Below are 16,918 nucleotides of genomic sequence, written 5' to 3'. Positions count from 1 at the left end.
AAAAAAAAAGAAAGAAAAATACAATACTGTGAAGATTGCTCCTTTCTTTCCTGGTTAGTTGCTCATTAGATGTCAGCTAATGCTGCTTAGCGCCTGGAAAATCATAGCTTAGCCATTTTTGGGCAATTTTATAATTGCCTACTCATGGACCTATGAGACTTCTTTACTTTTTAGTCAAGTGTAAGGGCTGTAGTTTAAACAGTCTGCTGCTTTAATTAGATTTTAATCTGCATTGCTACAATCAGCTACTGCTTTGTTAAGTGTTTTTTTTTTTTTGTTAAGTCAAAGTTAATGATCTGCTGGTGTTATGCATTGCTTTAACAGTTTCCCTTTCAGGTCTTCCCAAGACACACAGAACTGGCTGTAATTCCTTAGAATTACAGAAAAGAAAGAAGAAAAAGCTTTCATAGTACCTTGGTTTTTACATTTGTACTTTAAATATTTATTTGGAATTTTATAAATAAAGATTTTATAAATGTCTTTTTAAAATAAAATTCATAGACCAGTGCTCAGTAGATATGACCCACTGTCTGCCTTCATGCATATATCCCCATGGGGAACCAGTCTGGAAGAAGGAAGCTGGCACCCGTCCGGCAGCGATGCTGCTCCCCCAAACGAGCTCTGCTTCGTTAGCGAGCCAGCCACAGGCCACCACCTTGGGCTCTGAGCCCTGCCTGGGGCAGGAGGTGCCCCCGGCACCCTCAGAGGTCGGCACAGACAGCATGGGCACCCTCCCCTGCCCACAGCTGGCCTGAGCTCCGGGACTGGTGTGGAGACCTGGGGCTGAGTCTTGTTGTCCCATGCACATGCGAGAATAGAAGTTTGTTTTTAAAACAGTGGTGTAGGACCAGAGCTTCCAGTTATGGAAACAAACTGACATCCAGCTTTGGGGAACATGCCCTTGTGCTTTTTGCTGCTGTTTCTAGTAACACTGGGCTTCACATGATAAACATTAAAGCTCCAGAAAGAAGATGAAGCCTAGATGCTCAAAGATGCACAGCAGCAGAGAAAGGCTGAGAAGTACCAGAAGCCACCAAAGCCGTCTCTCACTTCTTTGGAGTGATAAAGCACCCTCCTGGTACTACAACATATAATCTGTGTTGTGTTACCTGAGGACAAATTGAAAAGTAAAGCTTGATACCACAAGCACCAGGTTAACCGGTCAAACTTTGGCTGTTTCTCCTCATCAAAAGCCCCTTACAGATCCATTACTCCAGCTTTAATTAGCAAGAGAAGACAGAGACCCAGTAGGAAGCATCTCTTCGAAAGGTTTAAACCATTTCTAATGTGTTACCTAAAGATGGCAAAAGCCCAACCCTAATCTAAACATGTAATTACATAACACATATATAATTACAGCCCATAATTGCATCAGCTATAATCTGAATTTTGCACAAAGGGGGCGAGAGAAAAAGGGATGTCGGCCTAAGAGCTCCTGAACGGCTTTGACACAGCTGGTAATTTTTCAGCAGACTCACGAGGCTGTAACCTCTCAAAACACGCATCAGGTATTTCACCTCTGCCGACTTCCCTGCGAGAGGCGGGGAAGATCCTGCTGCCGGCTCCCAGCAGAACGTGTGAGCACAGTCCATGCCCAATAAGCCAGATACCGCTTTCACAGCTTAGTTGAAGCAGTTCCGTTAGCACACTGTTTGCAATACCCAGGACTGGCACTGCCAGTGGAGAGCAAAGGCAGGGTCACTCTTGAAGTGTTAAAAGTCTTTGTCCTTAGAACGGAGGACAGAGGCACCCGTCGGGAAGGCAGAGCTGGGACGGCAGCCCTGGCTGTAGCTCCTAGCTCTGCTTATGAAGACAGCGGATTGGGGAGCAGAGGAATACCAGCACCCTGGCACTGCTGCGTGCCCAGCTTTCTGCATCTTGCGCCAACAGAAAAGGCAGTATTAATTCAAGTCCAGATCGCCTGCAAATCTTGCTATCTGACACACAAAAGCCGGTCTAATCCATGACTGCCAGCGTAGCCAGCACAAATCATTCTGCTAAGAAGGTCAGGAGAAGAAACCGCACACAGATACAGATCTGACAGTGTGCCAGAACATGCCATGGCCTAAGGATACACAGCGGTGCAGCTCCGGAGGCCACTCAGCTGCTTCGATTTACCCTGGACAGGAGCCAAAATGGCAATTGGGGCAACCTCTCAGAGCTTATTGTCTGCAGGACCGGCTTAAGAAGTTTCAAGATAAGAGGATCAATAAGACACAACAGCGTAGCAGTGTATGCGCAGTCTAAAGATTACACTAGTTTTCTGTGAAAGGAATAACTTTATTCCATTGACCAGGAATCCCAAGACTGTTCATCAAGACTGCCTATTTTTCCAGTGCCAAATGTCTATGTGTTCATCGGACAGTATCTCCCCGAACGCTCACAGGCAGGCTGCGGCTGCTCCTCACTGAACATTTTGTAAGCTGTATAAAAACATTTTCATCCAAAAAGATTGGCAGTAAAAATTACAACATAGAAATGCATCACAATTTACACAAAAACTAGTTTTGTTGAACTCTATTTTCCAAAAAATAATCTTCAGCAGGTTCAAATGACAGCAGCTGGAAACAAAAATAATTGACCAAGTTATCATCTTATTGCAAATTATAACCATTGACTTTGTACAAGCGTGAGCAGAACCATGAAAAAGTTTGTATTGGTTTCAAGTATACAGTGGTGATGAGCCATCCCGACGCAATTCTCTTATCAATGCTTCTTTGGGCCTGCGGTAATCGAAGATGTTGTTTCCATAGGAAATAACAGGAACCTGAAGTGACAAGTGGTGCCAACCCATCGGAACATTACCAGCTTCTTCCATCACCATCACCGCTGTGTACTGACCTCCTGTGACGATTTATGACCCATTAACAAAGTATTAGGGATGGGGGAAGGAAGAGGGGGTATCAGTAAGAAATGATTTATTTAAAATTAATTTAAAACACCACATTTAAAATGTCCCAGCACATTATCAGAAACATTTATAAAATGCTAACTCTGCCATGTGTCTATGAAGACATTGTTTGGAAAAGAAAGTGAGAGATTCACTACAATGCCACCCTTACTTCTTTGCACACGCAGTTTATGACAACGGCTCTCTTAACCCGCAATAAGTTATAAAGCTGTACAGCTGAAATCAGATCGGATGTTTACTTCCAACAGTGAAATGACTGGTTAATTTCAACATTAGTGCACAACAGTGAAAAGCTGTCTGCTGCTTCTTGTTTCGGCAACAGTATGTAAAAAGAAAAAAAAGGCACTTTTTGGCTGGTTGTGCCTTTAACTTGGCAAATTTATCTATTCTGGAGGTACCCAGGCACTCCTTAAGATGTCCCCCATTTCTGTGCATGTTTGTTTACAGATTTTTTTTTTTTTTAAAAGTAAGGCAGAATCCATAAATAAAGGCAAAAAGCAGTGCAGAAAACGTGACCAACGCAAAACGTACAAAAGATGAAGAGTTAGTTGGCACAAAAGAAGCTTGTATCCAGACCCAGAAATCACTGAACTGCACTTGACGTGGAAAACAAAACTGTGCTCAAATCATCCCAACTGGTTTCCAGTTGTTTATGAGCAAATCAAAAGAGCTGTGATATTTTAAACGTTGCCTGGTCAAGTGAAAATACAAACAAAGCCAAATCATTCTTTCCCTGTGTTAAAATTGCTATAAAATCTGCACAACAGTGTCCTCAACTCACTCAAGGAATTATTCATCATATACAACCAATACCAACTTTCTCAGTAATTTCAAAGCATAAGCAAGTGATTGCAGATCACATGATTGAGACTATCTTTTATTCAACATGTCTCCAAAGGTTAAAAAAATTCAATGAGTAAAACTGCAACAGAATTCCATCTTAAAGTGCTTTTTTCTTTTAAACTACTCATTAACTTTTTTTTTTTTTTTTAATTCATCAACATCCTCAAATAATAAACACTTGCATACCTAGAGAACAAAGCTTTTCTTTTATTGCCCTTCCCAATTGTCTGTGGTTTTCGGAAGGGTACCAGAAAAGACGACCCATTCCAGAGCAACTTGACCAAACCGTTCTGTAAGGAATCACTCCCCTTACAGAGCAATCTTGCTGATCCTTCTCATAAAGAGCTTTACAAATTAGCAGGGAGACATATTAAATACAGAAGTCCTTATGTAAACCCATTCTTTAACTAATATTTTACAATGAAATGTAAGTCATCACACATCTTTACAGAAATTTGAATATTCCTATTCAATATTATCAGAAAGATTAAAAATTTGCCCTCCATACATAAGGGCAGTCTGTCGTCGTTTTTTTCCTGTATAAAAACCAAAAGAATTTTTTTGCAGCATCACAGAAAAGCAACAGTTTTACATTCACTCATTTAATGTTCACATAAAAATTCAACCACTAGCGTTTGTGTATTTGATAAAATCTTCTTGACAAACTGTTTTCGGTGTCTGGACTGTCATAAGCTACTGCAGGTAAAGACGCAGTTTTCTAGAGCATTTATTGATCTGAAGCCTTCGTGGCTAAAAAATGCTTTTAGCTTTCAGGGAAACAACCTCCTCGGGTATTGCCTCCGATCCTATAAAGCCACTTCTCTTCCAGACTCTTCTAACGCCATAAGCAACGGGACTCCAGTTTCAGTAGGTACCAGGCATTAAATGTTTGAGTCGATCTGTTCTTGTGTTCATAGGTATCCTCTATGGGTCAACATCATCAAGGTCACTTTTAGGCTCACCAATCATCATAGGAGACTCTGAGCCCTTTCAATACACACAAGGGATGGGGAGAGAAAGGTACGGTTTGTTACTTTGGTAAGGTGCACAACTACCGTGCCTACCCTCGGTGCCGGTTCTGACCTGAGCCCCAGGAACAAGCTGTCTAACAGAGCAACATGACAGAAGATAAACATGCCCTTATTTTATTGTTACCTGCTGCAGACGCCTCTCTCCGTTCTCGTTGGCTGGACTACTTTCTGACCCATTACTGCTTCCAGACTGATCTTTCTCGTTCAGCAAGGCTGTGGCATAGGCCAGCGTGTCCTGAGTTGGAAACAGTCCAAGAGAGTGTCAGAGGCCATGGTGATAACTTCATTTCATAACTTATTTTTTCAAAAAGTTGATTCTGAAACAATATAGCTGCTGTAGTGAGATAGCTTAAGTCACCACAGGTAATTGTGAGGTATTGACTAATATCATTCAAGGGTTAGTTTTTTCAGGAACAATTGCAGGGGCTGGGCTTCTAAAGGAGGAATGGTATTAAGTGGCCTGGAATATGCTAAAGTTGCCAAACCCAAAGGTGTTAACTGAAAAGCAAAAAAGGAAATAAAACAAGTTTAACAATGTCTCCCAAGACTGACACATACCTGTGCTGAAATAGTGCGCTGGAAGGTTTTTGCAGTTGATGTTTCATTGGATACGTTACTCTGTGGAGCCCAATAATGTTCAGACATCTGCATAAAAAGTCAAGAATGCCATAAAATGGCCATACAAGTTTTACGTGTATAAAGCCTCATCCACTTGTGATGGTAGGTGAACTAACAAGTCTGGAACAAGCTTCCTGAATCCTCTGGTCAGGAGCTGACATCAGAACAGTCAGGGAGGCTATTGCCCCTCAGCTTAAAACTAGCAACTGACTCCCTTTATTTGGCAACTGCACATGCCTGCAAGTTACTGGATACCAGCTGAAGAGCAGTGGATTCAGGGTTTACAGGAGCCAGTACGAAGTAAAAATGGGGACAGCAGGACTATCCAGACCTGTCAGTTCACTGTGTTTCAAGAAGAAGAGTGGCAACAAGTTGTGCCAGCTGCACTGCAAGCATCTCACTAATTTTGCCCCCACTGTTCAGTACAGTACCAGTTTACGCATCTCACATCTGCCTGGCAGCAGCTGTCAGGACAGAAAGGCAGCCTGGAGCTGGGATACTATTGCGTTGCACATGCAGTGCTGGGAGATCCAGCATGGTCCTGCTTGACTGGAGGCAAACCTGGGCCAATTCTGCTGAGCTTTAAGTTTCCAAAGTGTCCTTGGGTATTTATTAAAGATGCATTGGCCAACCTACGTTAAGTTTAGAGGGAAGAACAAAAACTACATGTGTGGGAGGAAAAAGCTGTACCTGTCAACAACCATGTTTTGTGCAAAGCTGCATGGATTTTGTGAGGAATCCACTCATTTACACATTCTCTCGCATCAACACACAGGCAAAAGAAAACTGTTTTTTTAAAAAAAGCGAAGCCTTCTAACATGAATGCAGTGGCACTGAAAGCTTCCTACATGGTAAGCTTTAATAATTACAACCATTCACACTTGGTTTTATTCACTGTACACGCATCTATGCCTGAAACGTGGGGGCCTACTGAAGTTCTTGCATGCATCACATTTAGCTGCATCTAAACTGTCCTTGTAAAAAATGAAGTAACTTGTAGTTTGTCTTTAGAGTCATCTCAGAGAGCCATATAGAGGATGGAGATTTCATTATTCTCATTGTAAACAAGTGGCAGTTTCTCTGTAAAGTTACAGCCAGATTACCTTTTTCTGTAGCCACTGCACTGCCCAACTCCAGTGGTGGGAATTCTCCTTGAAATAATCTTTTGCAGTAGGGCACCTTGGAAATTGAAATGATATTCATTAGTCATGAACAAGGCATTCTGGCAAACAAAAACACTCCAAAGACTTCTCTCTCTTTGCGCTGCTGCCCTCTGCATGCACTGTTATCACTGCAAACTTTGACTTAAACTGTACAGCCCTGTTATTAACTGAATTAGCAAGAGCAATAATGCCTACTAAAGTTTACACTGCTTAAGGTAGTCTACTACACAGATTCATGTATTTCAGAACTATGCTTTATTAGGACATATAACAAGTTCTAAAACAAAGAGAATTTAGGAATTATAATATTTCAAAAATCCGGACAGTTTCCTTACGTTTACCTTGGTCTCAATGCTAGGCTCCTGCTCTACAGAATGTAGCTGACCTTTGACTTTATAAACAGCCTTTATCAGTTGTTACACGAGAAGTCCATCTTGGGTACTAATCAGATTTCACTTCATACTGACACGTGTACTATCAAGACCTTTGAGCATGACTTATCACAGTAACAAAAGATAAAGCTGATCAAAAGTAGAAAGTGTAGCAGCCTAAATAGTCACAGAGGGGCCTAAGGTAGGGATGAGGTTAAACTCTGAAACCTGTATTACTCACTTCTGAGCCAAAGTAACGAGGAACTTGACACACTGGTAACAACGGCTGCTGTCCACATGGTTGCTGTGGTGCATCAAGGCTGTGGGGAGAAACACATGGATTAAAAAAACCACAATTCAGACTTCTGTCTACCAGCCAGTCTGAAAACATAACAAAGGTGAAGCTAAAATTTTAAGTTAGGTGGTAGAAATTATTTCTACAGATGTTAGCACGAATATTTGTTAAACACACTGCTGTATTGCTGTGTTTTGAGTTTTGAGTACTTCCACAACTCCGTGGGTTTAAAAATAGATCAAAGTAAAAATGCAGTAATTCTTTCAAATGTGGTACCTGAATTTTAAACAGTCCTCTCCTAATGCAGTTATTCTTCCCCTATAATCCATTCTATGTTAGATAATCGCTATGGTTACATGTATCTGAAGGGAAAAAATCTGTTTGAAATCCCCATAAATGCACCAGATCACCAGCTTCCACCTGGATCAAAATCTGCAAAGCTAGAAGAATGTTTAAAGCTTCTTCACACAAACAAGCATAGCAGAATTCAACAGCCATGAAACTCTTCTATGGGAGACGTGGGCAAAACCCCAGGCCATTCCTACCAGGAAGTTTTCTATACCGTGAATTCCCACATCTTTTAACAAAATTATTTGACTGAGGAGAAGCACAAAGATTTCCACGGAGCTGCCATAATCAGATTTGCTACTCAAAAGTTGCTTGGTCCATAGTAGTCAGCAAAACACTGTAGTGAAACCTCTAAAGTTGGCAAATAATTGCTAGGGAACTGCAAATTGCCAGGTTTTCTACTGTCAAAGCACAGGAAATGATTAAAATTACAGCACTGGTGTACTGCAAATTATGCACAAACAGCCTACTGAGGACCACAGAAAACTATTACTTGCTGATTTTCTTTCTTGGAGTAAAACTAGCCAGTGTGACAGATACGTCACGGTCCACGTCCAGTGAGACTGGATGCTCTTCAGTGCTGTTGAAAGGAAACTCCAAGGTAAGACTACAACTTTCACTCCCCAAACTATCAGCAGTTCTTGAAGTCTTCAACATAAAAATCCAATTGAATAATTGCACCTCTCCTCTGTAGAGGAAAAAAGGTCATGTATTGCTCAAGTTACAGAGTAGAATTGGTCCAAGAGGGACCAATTTACCCAGAAATAAAATAAGCACTTCGCTGTTCTCTTACACCGCTGCATATTATCTTCTCGTCTATCAGTCATACATGGAAACTACTAAACAGAAGAGCACTGAATTATAAGAGAGAAATAAAGAACAAAGCTAAATATTCACCTCACTAAAACAGAATCCAAAATAACTTAAGGTGAAAGCCACAATCTGAAGCAGCTTCTCATCCAAACAGCTATGAAAGGGATGCTCAAGCTGCACTAATTCATCAGAGGTGCTTGAGCACCACGTGGCTACCCCACATTTCTCTTGCACACAAAGCCTCTTTGCCTGATTCATATAAAGTAAGCTCTCATCACTTCTGGAACTTTGCTGTTGCTTTTGAATGCTTTAGTAACTTCACTTCAGTAAAGTTTCTGTATCAAACGAAGAGACAACACTTTGTATGAGCAGCAACAAAAACAGGAGCCACCTGACAGATTATGAGGCTATCCTGCAGTCAGTAGTATTAGTATCCTTCCATGCTGAACCAGTTTCTTTTTATGGTAATTAGGATGCTGAAAAAACAAAAAGATCAGCAATTTCTTGAGATACATAGAAAATAAAAATTATTTTTTAAGGTTACAGGATTCATAGAGCTACCCTTATGTTAATCCAAGATACTTTTTTTTTTTGCCCCTCTGCATTATGTATACACCCTGATCTGCTTCTTATTTAAAAAGAGTTAGCTCTCTTGCCAGCCTCTTGGTTAAGGTTCTTTTAATGTCACTTTTTAAGTACATAAAAGTACCACTTTCCTCTGGGTTCACTGACTGCTGTTGTTGGAGATAATTAATTTTTCCCAGTTAAATTCCTTTCCAGTTTGCTGTTACTATAATATTCTCATGCTTATTTTGGATTTACTTAGAGCGTTTTTGGGGCGTTGGTGGCTAAATCAAATGTGTCGAGTAAAACAGTTTAGAAGGATTAGAAACTAGGAGATGATATGAAACATCATCAACATTAGGGTCAGTAGGAGACAGGAGCATTCACCCACTGGCTTACTTGCCTATTAAACCATTTTCAGTTTCAAAGGCAAATTTGATGCGCTCTACTTGTAATGGGTCTTCAATAACCTGTTAGGAAAGAAAAAGATCAATGTAAGTTGTGTGTGATACCTGTAGCTATTCTATGGAATGGTTTGAACCACCTCAACATGAAAAACAAATGAGACTTCTGAAGTTTCATGTATCACCACATTATCAAGACAGCAATTTAAAAAGTAATAAAAACTCCAAACTGAAGGATTAAAAGATACGCGGATGTTGAAACTGCCAATGCAGTCCTGACTTTTTTGATTACACACTGACACAAAATCTATCCTGTTCAAGTCTTTACTGTTCACCTACCAGTATCTCATGGAGTAACTGGAATATATTTTTCAGTTCATGAGGTGGAGCAGTTTCCAGCTGAGTCTGCATGTAAGAAATATGAAGTTACTTAGATAGTAAAATACGTCGATAATGCAAAGAATTACAAGACAGCTTCACAGATTTTTGAAATTTTTTTGTTTTAATCAGTAAAAGCCTTAAAAAAACCCAACCTAAACCCACCAACACCGCCTGGAAAATCCAACAAACTGTACTGATTGTCCTGCAGATCCCAGCGCCATTATAACCCACAAGACACAGTATGACCAAAGCCTAGAAGAAACACTTATGCAAAAAGCTTATTCTTGATTATCTCATTACCTTGATGAAGTGTAGCACAGTAAAGGAAAAGTGCTCGTTACAGAAGCAGCAGTACACCACCATCTCAATGAGAACTGACAGAGATCCAGTTAGCTCTCGTAATGCATACATCACCTAATGGAAAAGTGCAAACAATTTCAGACACAGCCATACAGGTTTTTTTTTAAGTTTGTAATAGAATGTTAGTCTTTTCCAGGATGGATGCAGCTTTTTCTCCTAGCACCTGCATAGCCCAGTGAGTTAAACCCCTGCTCTCACAGCACTCCATTCAGCTCCTGCTGCCCACCTCCAAGGGTCTGGTCAAGCACGATCCATTAAGTCAGAGCAATTCAAGCTAGCACCTCCAGCTGACATGGTAACTGACTGCATGGGCACTTGCAAAATGTGGTCAGCTGCCTTTGCTAACTTTGTAAACTTTCAAACCAGACCCCTAAGTTTAGGGATGTACTAGAACAAGGAGTCAAGAAGAAATCAAAGGTGCCTTCTTGTTTAGGCTGAAAATAATAATCACTTACTTGCCAGCTGGCTGCTTTTTAACATTCAGCGTTCTTCATGTAAGGATACTTCAAAGAAAACACGTCAGATCAGCTTTTAGATTCAAGAAGGGCAGAATTTAAAACAGATACCTCCATTAAGTAGGGTTTTCCCTCAGACAGGAATAACAAGGCTTCCACTTCTTCATGGAGCATCAAAAGCGGACCTGAAGCGGTGATGCTTAGAGGTGGACGCTGCTTGAAGAGACCAGGAGCTATAACAGGAAATACAAAACCAATCCCCTAACTAATTAGTTCGTTCTACACACCTTGAAGACCGCTGCTCATTTGGCACCATGTAATCTCTAACGACATTCATCTCAACTAGCTTATAGCTCGTATAGTACCACTCCCAAGTAACAATCTCTTGCACACTGAAGCGTCATTTACTTTAGTGACAATGTAGGCAAACAAACTGCAAGGAGGTCAAAGCAAAATGTTCGTATTTACTATCCGTACTTTGAGCTTTTGTTTCACTCCCAATTACTGTTGCACATTCATCATAATCTGAACATTTATCATTCTTCTTTTACTTTATGATTTTGACTGCCTCCAACTCCAGAAACTTTTAACCTTAGACAGAAATCAAGTTACTCTTTTGAAAAGACAACTTTAAATTCCTCCTTCAGGAAACTGAAGATCTCAACTTATTCCTTTATTATCTTTATTTGGATATTTTTGCCTCTTCTAAGAAATATCTAGAAGAGTATTTCATTGCTTGTTATTCGGTAGCTCAGTCTAAACACTCCCCTTCACATCAGCAAACGGCATAACAAATCTAAGCAAAATATAGCCTGTTAGGCTGCCAGTCTGTTCCAGCCAACAATGACACAGCTTGATTCACTGACACAAGGAAAGACCTTTTGGGCACACGGGGGAGGAGGGAAGGCACAATAATGTTAGTATCAGGATTTCCACCCCCCGCCTTGAATGTCTGTTATACTATCTGTTTGCCACAGCCTCTCAGTACATTTACAGCAAAATAAAAAGTAATCAAACGTATGCTAATCATTACCGCCTTAAATTCAAAGTTACTGTATTTTCCTCACCGATATTAAGTTGATTCCCATCAAAATAACTGAAATGCAAAGTCACCAAAAGGCAAAATTGCAATTCTTACCAACGTTTCTTTGTGAGGAGACATCAGAATGCAAAACGAGCAGCGCTACAGTATTGTGAAGATATCCAAACTCACGTGCTTGTGCTGAACTCCACCTGCGATTCTGCTTGAGCCAAAGGAGAGATCTAATTAACTTTTGATTGGTTGATTCAGTCAACTTCTGTTAAGCCAAAACACAGCAATGTCCTTAACAGTCCACCACCATGTTTTAATACTTTGAAGTGGGTGGAAATTTTGTTATTATCAAAACCATGACACTCACTTCTGCTCAAACAGCTATTTCCATGCTAACTACACAAAGGTAGACTAAGACTTGCATGAAGTTTACAGAATAATCCAAGGATTAGTCTATCCTACCACATGAAAAGTATTCATCCATAATTTAAGCATCATAAAAAACATGGGGATGGATAAACTACAGAACAACACATGGTATGTAAATTTTACCTGGTTACTCTGCCGGTTGGGGCCAAGGAGAAAGTTGATCATGTGCCTCAAAGCAGAATGTCTGAGAAGAAGACTGCTAGCCCTTATACCCTGCTGTTCAGACAACAATAAAAAGTTACACTCCTGCAGGTAAAGAACTAGTGCTCTAGAGAAGAAAAGTAAAATGCATAGGCTAAACACTTGCATTTTCCACTCTAAAAAAAAAAAATAAAATATCATCACACAGATCAGTAAGGTACACCTCTAAAAACCTGTCTCATTATATACAGCACATTATATAAACCAGACTAGAATCAGCATATGTGAAGTAAGTGTCATATTAAAAAAAAAAAAAAAAAAGAAGAAAAAAAAGAACAGGGGAATAGAGAGCAACCGTACTGTGGTGAACAGTACAGCCCAGTCAGTTATTCTGCTTCCTACAGGACAAAAATCCTGAACACTGGATTTTTAAGAACAGTCAAGAACACCCCCCCAAAACAGAAACCCAAAATTCAGACTCTGGACATGATATCTTCAATTGGTATACTCTGCTGGTACATTTTTGTTCGATTTTATCCTAATCCAGTGTTCAAAGTCATTTACTTCTCAAAAAAAGAAAAAAAATATACTCTAATAGAAGTTCTGGAAGAGTTTCACCGTGCTGCTTAAACCTTCTATGAATATGGATGACTAGCTGCTTTACTATTGTCCTTTAAAATTAAAATAGCATGAAAAAACAATGGTTTCTTACCTTCTGTACAAAGTTATTGAATAGCAAAAAGTACTGAGCACAGTTTTTACAGTTTTCAGGTACATCTTTATCCAGTAGACCAAGTAGCACCTCCAATAATTGATGTAGAGTTTTTAACTGTGAAAAAATTATCAATTTGAATGTAGAGAGTTGTCTACTGCTTAAAAACCAAAAGTATTTCACACATCAGAGTTAAGGTATGATTAACAAAATTATATGTGTGGTCAGATACACTTGCTGTGATGAGTATCAATAGCTAACAGAGGATTGCAGCCTTCCCATTTTTAACTCTTCTGAATGAATGCTACATGTATTAAACAGGAAAGTAATGAAAGCATTGGCAGGTAGGTAACTTGCTCGAAGAGCTGGAACTCAGCTGTTGCATAAGTTTGTAATATTTTCACAGCAATTCAAATTACTCCTCAGACTGAACTGATGTTCAAATGTTCCAGTCATTATAGTAATCAAAACAAACCAGATTAGCAGTGAATTGTTACTCAAGGTCTCATGTTAGTGTACTATCACACTCAACTACGCAAAAAGCAATGTTAGCATTTAGCTTATATCAAAGCACACTAAGGGTGTACACATACATATATAATTTAGTACATCTCAGTTAACAGATAGTTTTTAGTCACATCCACTTGGGTGTTAGTTGCTATCACACTATACTGTAAATGTTCATCTCCCAGCTACTGTATTCAGCTTGTAGGACCTCACAGCAGTCTTTCCTTAAAGCTCTAAATATGACAAACTTTCTTAACAGAAGCCTATACAACAGTAGTGCCTTCGATTCACGACACTAGATGAAAAAGGATAGATCCCAGAAACTGGATAGAAAAAAACCCATTCTATTGCATCAAATATTAAAATTTGTTGTAAAAAAAAAAAATATTTTATTTCAGACAAAACAAGACTTGGACATTTAGAAGTGTCCAAGCCCCCACTGACAACCTACAGGAACACATCAGAACACAGATAACACTTCTGTCTGAGTTCTTTTAATACAAATTATTTGGTTCAGGTATCCCAAGGGAAACAGGTAAATCTCAAACGCTCTACAAATGACTCCTTTTCACAAATTTCCTGCTTCGTTTTCCTAGAATATTAAGATCAGCAAAATGTAACAAAGCTGCACTTCCCAAACTTACTTGCCAAGATTTTCTAAAAGAAAATCAAACCTTTAACAATAACCATACTTATGGCCTCTCTCTGGAACAAGGTAACTCAGTTACTGCTGCTATAAGCTTCTGACTGAGGAAGGAGAATCAGTTAAAAATTAAGTCGATTCTTGAAATCAGAAAAAGATAATAAATCTTAAGAAAACACCATTTCCAAACTATTAAAAGAATGTGTGATACCAGTTTATAAGACAAGCTGAAATCAGGCAGAATTGTTTATAAGTAATGATTTGAACTTAAATTCTGAGAATTACAGCAGCACGTTACCTCCTCAGGTAGGAACAGACAAGCATTAACCTATCCAAGAAATGAAGAACTACAAGCATGATCAAGAGAAGAGCCTTTCACCTTGTCATTTACAAATCACACAGCACTGTCTGCAAACAAAGCAAGAGCCATTACGAAGGGACAACCAACAGGATTCACTGGTGATGAGGTGACACTAACCTTCTCCTGATAAAGCAAGGCACTGTCGAGGGTTTTTTCAAGAATAGTGGCTACTGCAACTCGCACCTCTCTTACACTGCATTCCAGGAGGAAAGTCCTGGAAGACAAAAGGCGAAGCTGCAAAGAGAACTGGAATCAACGTGTACACGCAGTTACTATGATTAAGTGTGGTGTTTATTACTTTAAAAAGGTTAACAGTCCAGATACTTCTTGTTTTGTACTTCTGTGGGTGAGCTTTAACTTAGTTTCCTGCACTCCTGCTTGTCACTAGCAAGGCCTATAATATTACTTTATATTTATTCATTCAAGTAACAGAAAAGCTAAAACTAAGAGCTATCATAGGATCATGTCTTTCAATGCAACTTCAAAGATAAAATTTTCTTTACATTGACGCACCTCCCTAAGTGGGTCAAATCTCCAACAATTTCTCTTAGGTGTTTTCAAAACACCTGTTAGCTGATCTTGAGCTTGGCAAGAAAAATTATTTCCAGTTCATCTGTGATCTCTGTCAGGTAAGTATCTAACTTACCTTACCCCAAACACTTTCACCATGTTCTCCTTTCCCACCCATTGCAGGAGTGACTAGACAAACTTAAATATATTCCAAGGCACTCCACTGAATTAAATATCTGCACCCTCCTCCACGTATGCTGCATTATTTTATTAGATTTTCAGAATTACTCAGAAAGCTGCATAGAGAAAATACCAGAAATAAAAATCTACGTGATTATTTAGAGTGTCTGTTTAAACAATGTGCACAGTCAGCTCTTTGGGAACACATCAGCATAGGCCAGATCATGTTATTAGGAAGCTTTAGCCATACACGAGACACAAAACACCTAAGACAGAATTTCCAGTACTTACTTTACAAGCTCCCGGCCCTCTGGCCCGACGAAATATTCAACTAACCACTGACAGGCATCAATGCTTTTGGAGAGCAGTGCATCTATGGTGGCAATCCATTCTTCTGTATCAGCCCTTTAACAAAACAGGGACAACTGTCAGTAATGAAAGAGAAAAAACAGCTCTGAAACCTAAGCCATGTTTCTTGTTTGTCAAACCGAAAGAATTTTAGCTTTAACTGAGCATACATTAGACAGCTTAAGACAAAAACACTTACAAGAAGTATTTTGGAACAATGCGCTGTCTTTAAATCCATTAAAGCCTTTCCATGCCCAATCCACTACCACTGAAACAAAGAACAGCTAGGAGAGGCAGCAAACTGTCAGGTTAACAAGACCCTCCTTCCTCTCTCAGATTGCTTTGTGATAGGATTCCAATGCAAAGCAGAAATGTATTGCTACTCCCACGAATGTCTATGCTACCTGCAGTATTTCAAGGTGCTGTAGGTACAACTACAAAAGCCTCAGAATACGTTGTTACAGAACCTAGAACAGGGCCTTACCTGAGTTTCTTCTTGGTTCGGAGATAGGTTTGGAAGAGGAACTGGACTGCCAGCTGTAAGCTCACCTTTGCCATGCATGGATAATATGGATGCTTTACCTTAGTCTGAAAGAAATGTCAATTTAGTTCACAGCAGAAGTATGCCTGTAGCACATATGCCGTCTCTTAAACACATCAACATATTCAATTCGAGTGATTTACTTCATTTGGAAAAAATTAAAGAAAGCATTTTTCTGTGCTAAGAACAGTCTCCAGTGCTGACTATGCTAGTTAACAAATACGCTAAAACAGGAACAAACTTGTAAGACCCACTAGGTCTGTGGATTTAATAAATGTAATAAAGGCTGGTTTGTTTATTACTCCATTTAGAAAAACTTAATTTCCAATTAAAGTCTATCAACTTTGAGGTGACTAACACCAACTTTTGGATCTTCCATACAAAGAGGATTTTCTGCCCCTCTGGAGCTCAGTTTGCATCATTAAAAAAAGGCATGTGTTGTTTCATAAATTTTACTATGGCCTAACGATATTTGTCCCAGTACTAAAACAGGAGGCTGGAATCTGCTTTGATACAGATGTTATCAGCATGAAAAATTATTGCAGACTGTCCTGGTTTGGCTGGGATAAAGTTAATTTCCCAGTTAGTAGCTGGTACAGTGTTTTGGATTTAGTGTGACAATAATGTTGACAACACACTGATGTTTTAGCTGTTGCTAAGTAGCGCGTATCCTAAGGTAAGGATTTTTTTTCAGTTTCCCATGCTCTGCCAGTGAGGAGGTGCACAAGAAGCTGGGACAGAGCACAGCCAGGACAGCTACTCGAACTGGCCAAAAGGATATTCCATACCATAGAATGGCATGCTCAGTATATAAACTGGGGGGAGTTCGCCGGGAGGGGTTGATCGCTGCTTGAGGATGGGCTGTGCATCGGTCAGCAGGTGCTGAGCAATTGCATTGTGCATCATGTGTTTTTTCTTGGTTGTTTCTTTTTTTTTTTTTTAATATTCCTTTTCAT

General features: G+C 39.7%; 1 protein-coding gene across 1 annotated transcript; it reads right to left on the bottom strand.

The window, feature by feature from the left end:
- Positions 1 to 4,211: 4,211 nt before the first annotated feature.
- USP24 (ubiquitin specific peptidase 24) lies at positions 4,212 to 16,003 on the bottom strand. The gene is made up of 15 exons (XM_009709583.1): positions 15,906 to 16,003; positions 15,365 to 15,478; positions 14,501 to 14,597; positions 12,873 to 12,989; positions 12,143 to 12,235; positions 11,696 to 11,798; positions 10,669 to 10,790; positions 10,043 to 10,156; positions 9,701 to 9,766; positions 9,361 to 9,427; positions 7,179 to 7,257; positions 6,507 to 6,582; positions 5,344 to 5,430; positions 4,910 to 5,020; positions 4,212 to 4,741 (listed from the first exon to the last, which is right to left on the bottom strand). The coding sequence occupies exons 1-15, from the start codon at positions 15,977 to 15,979 to the stop codon at positions 4,679 to 4,681; spliced, it is 1,383 nt and encodes a 460-aa protein (XP_009707885.1). The 5' UTR covers positions 15,980 to 16,003; the 3' UTR covers positions 4,212 to 4,678.
- Positions 16,004 to 16,918: the final 915 nt, after the last annotated feature.

Source organism: Cariama cristata, unplaced genomic scaffold (genome assembly GCF_000690535.1).
Source record: "Cariama cristata isolate BGI_N322 unplaced genomic scaffold, ASM69053v1 scaffold29131, whole genome shotgun sequence".
In the NCBI taxonomy this organism is placed as follows: domain Eukaryota; kingdom Metazoa; phylum Chordata; class Aves; order Cariamiformes; family Cariamidae; genus Cariama; species Cariama cristata.
Note: the sequence above shows the minus strand (reverse complement) of the source record. Positions and strands in the feature narration are given on the sequence as shown.

What these genes read in the sequence shown, in the direction of transcription:
- USP24 (XM_009709583.1), bottom strand. Translation starts at nt 15,979, where the DNA reads ATGGCAAAGGTGAGCTTACAGCTGGCAGTCCAGTTCCTCTTCCAAACC. An exon ending in TCAATAACTTTGTACAGAAG is followed by an intron (nt 12,236 to 12,872) that starts GTAAGAAACCAT and finishes TTGTCTGAACAG; the next exon opens with CAGGGTATAAGGGCTAGCAG. An exon ending in CTCCTCACAAAGAAACGTTG is followed by an intron (nt 10,791 to 11,695) that starts GTAAGAATTGCA and finishes TTCCTGTTATAG; the next exon opens with CTCCTGGTCTCTTCAAGCAG.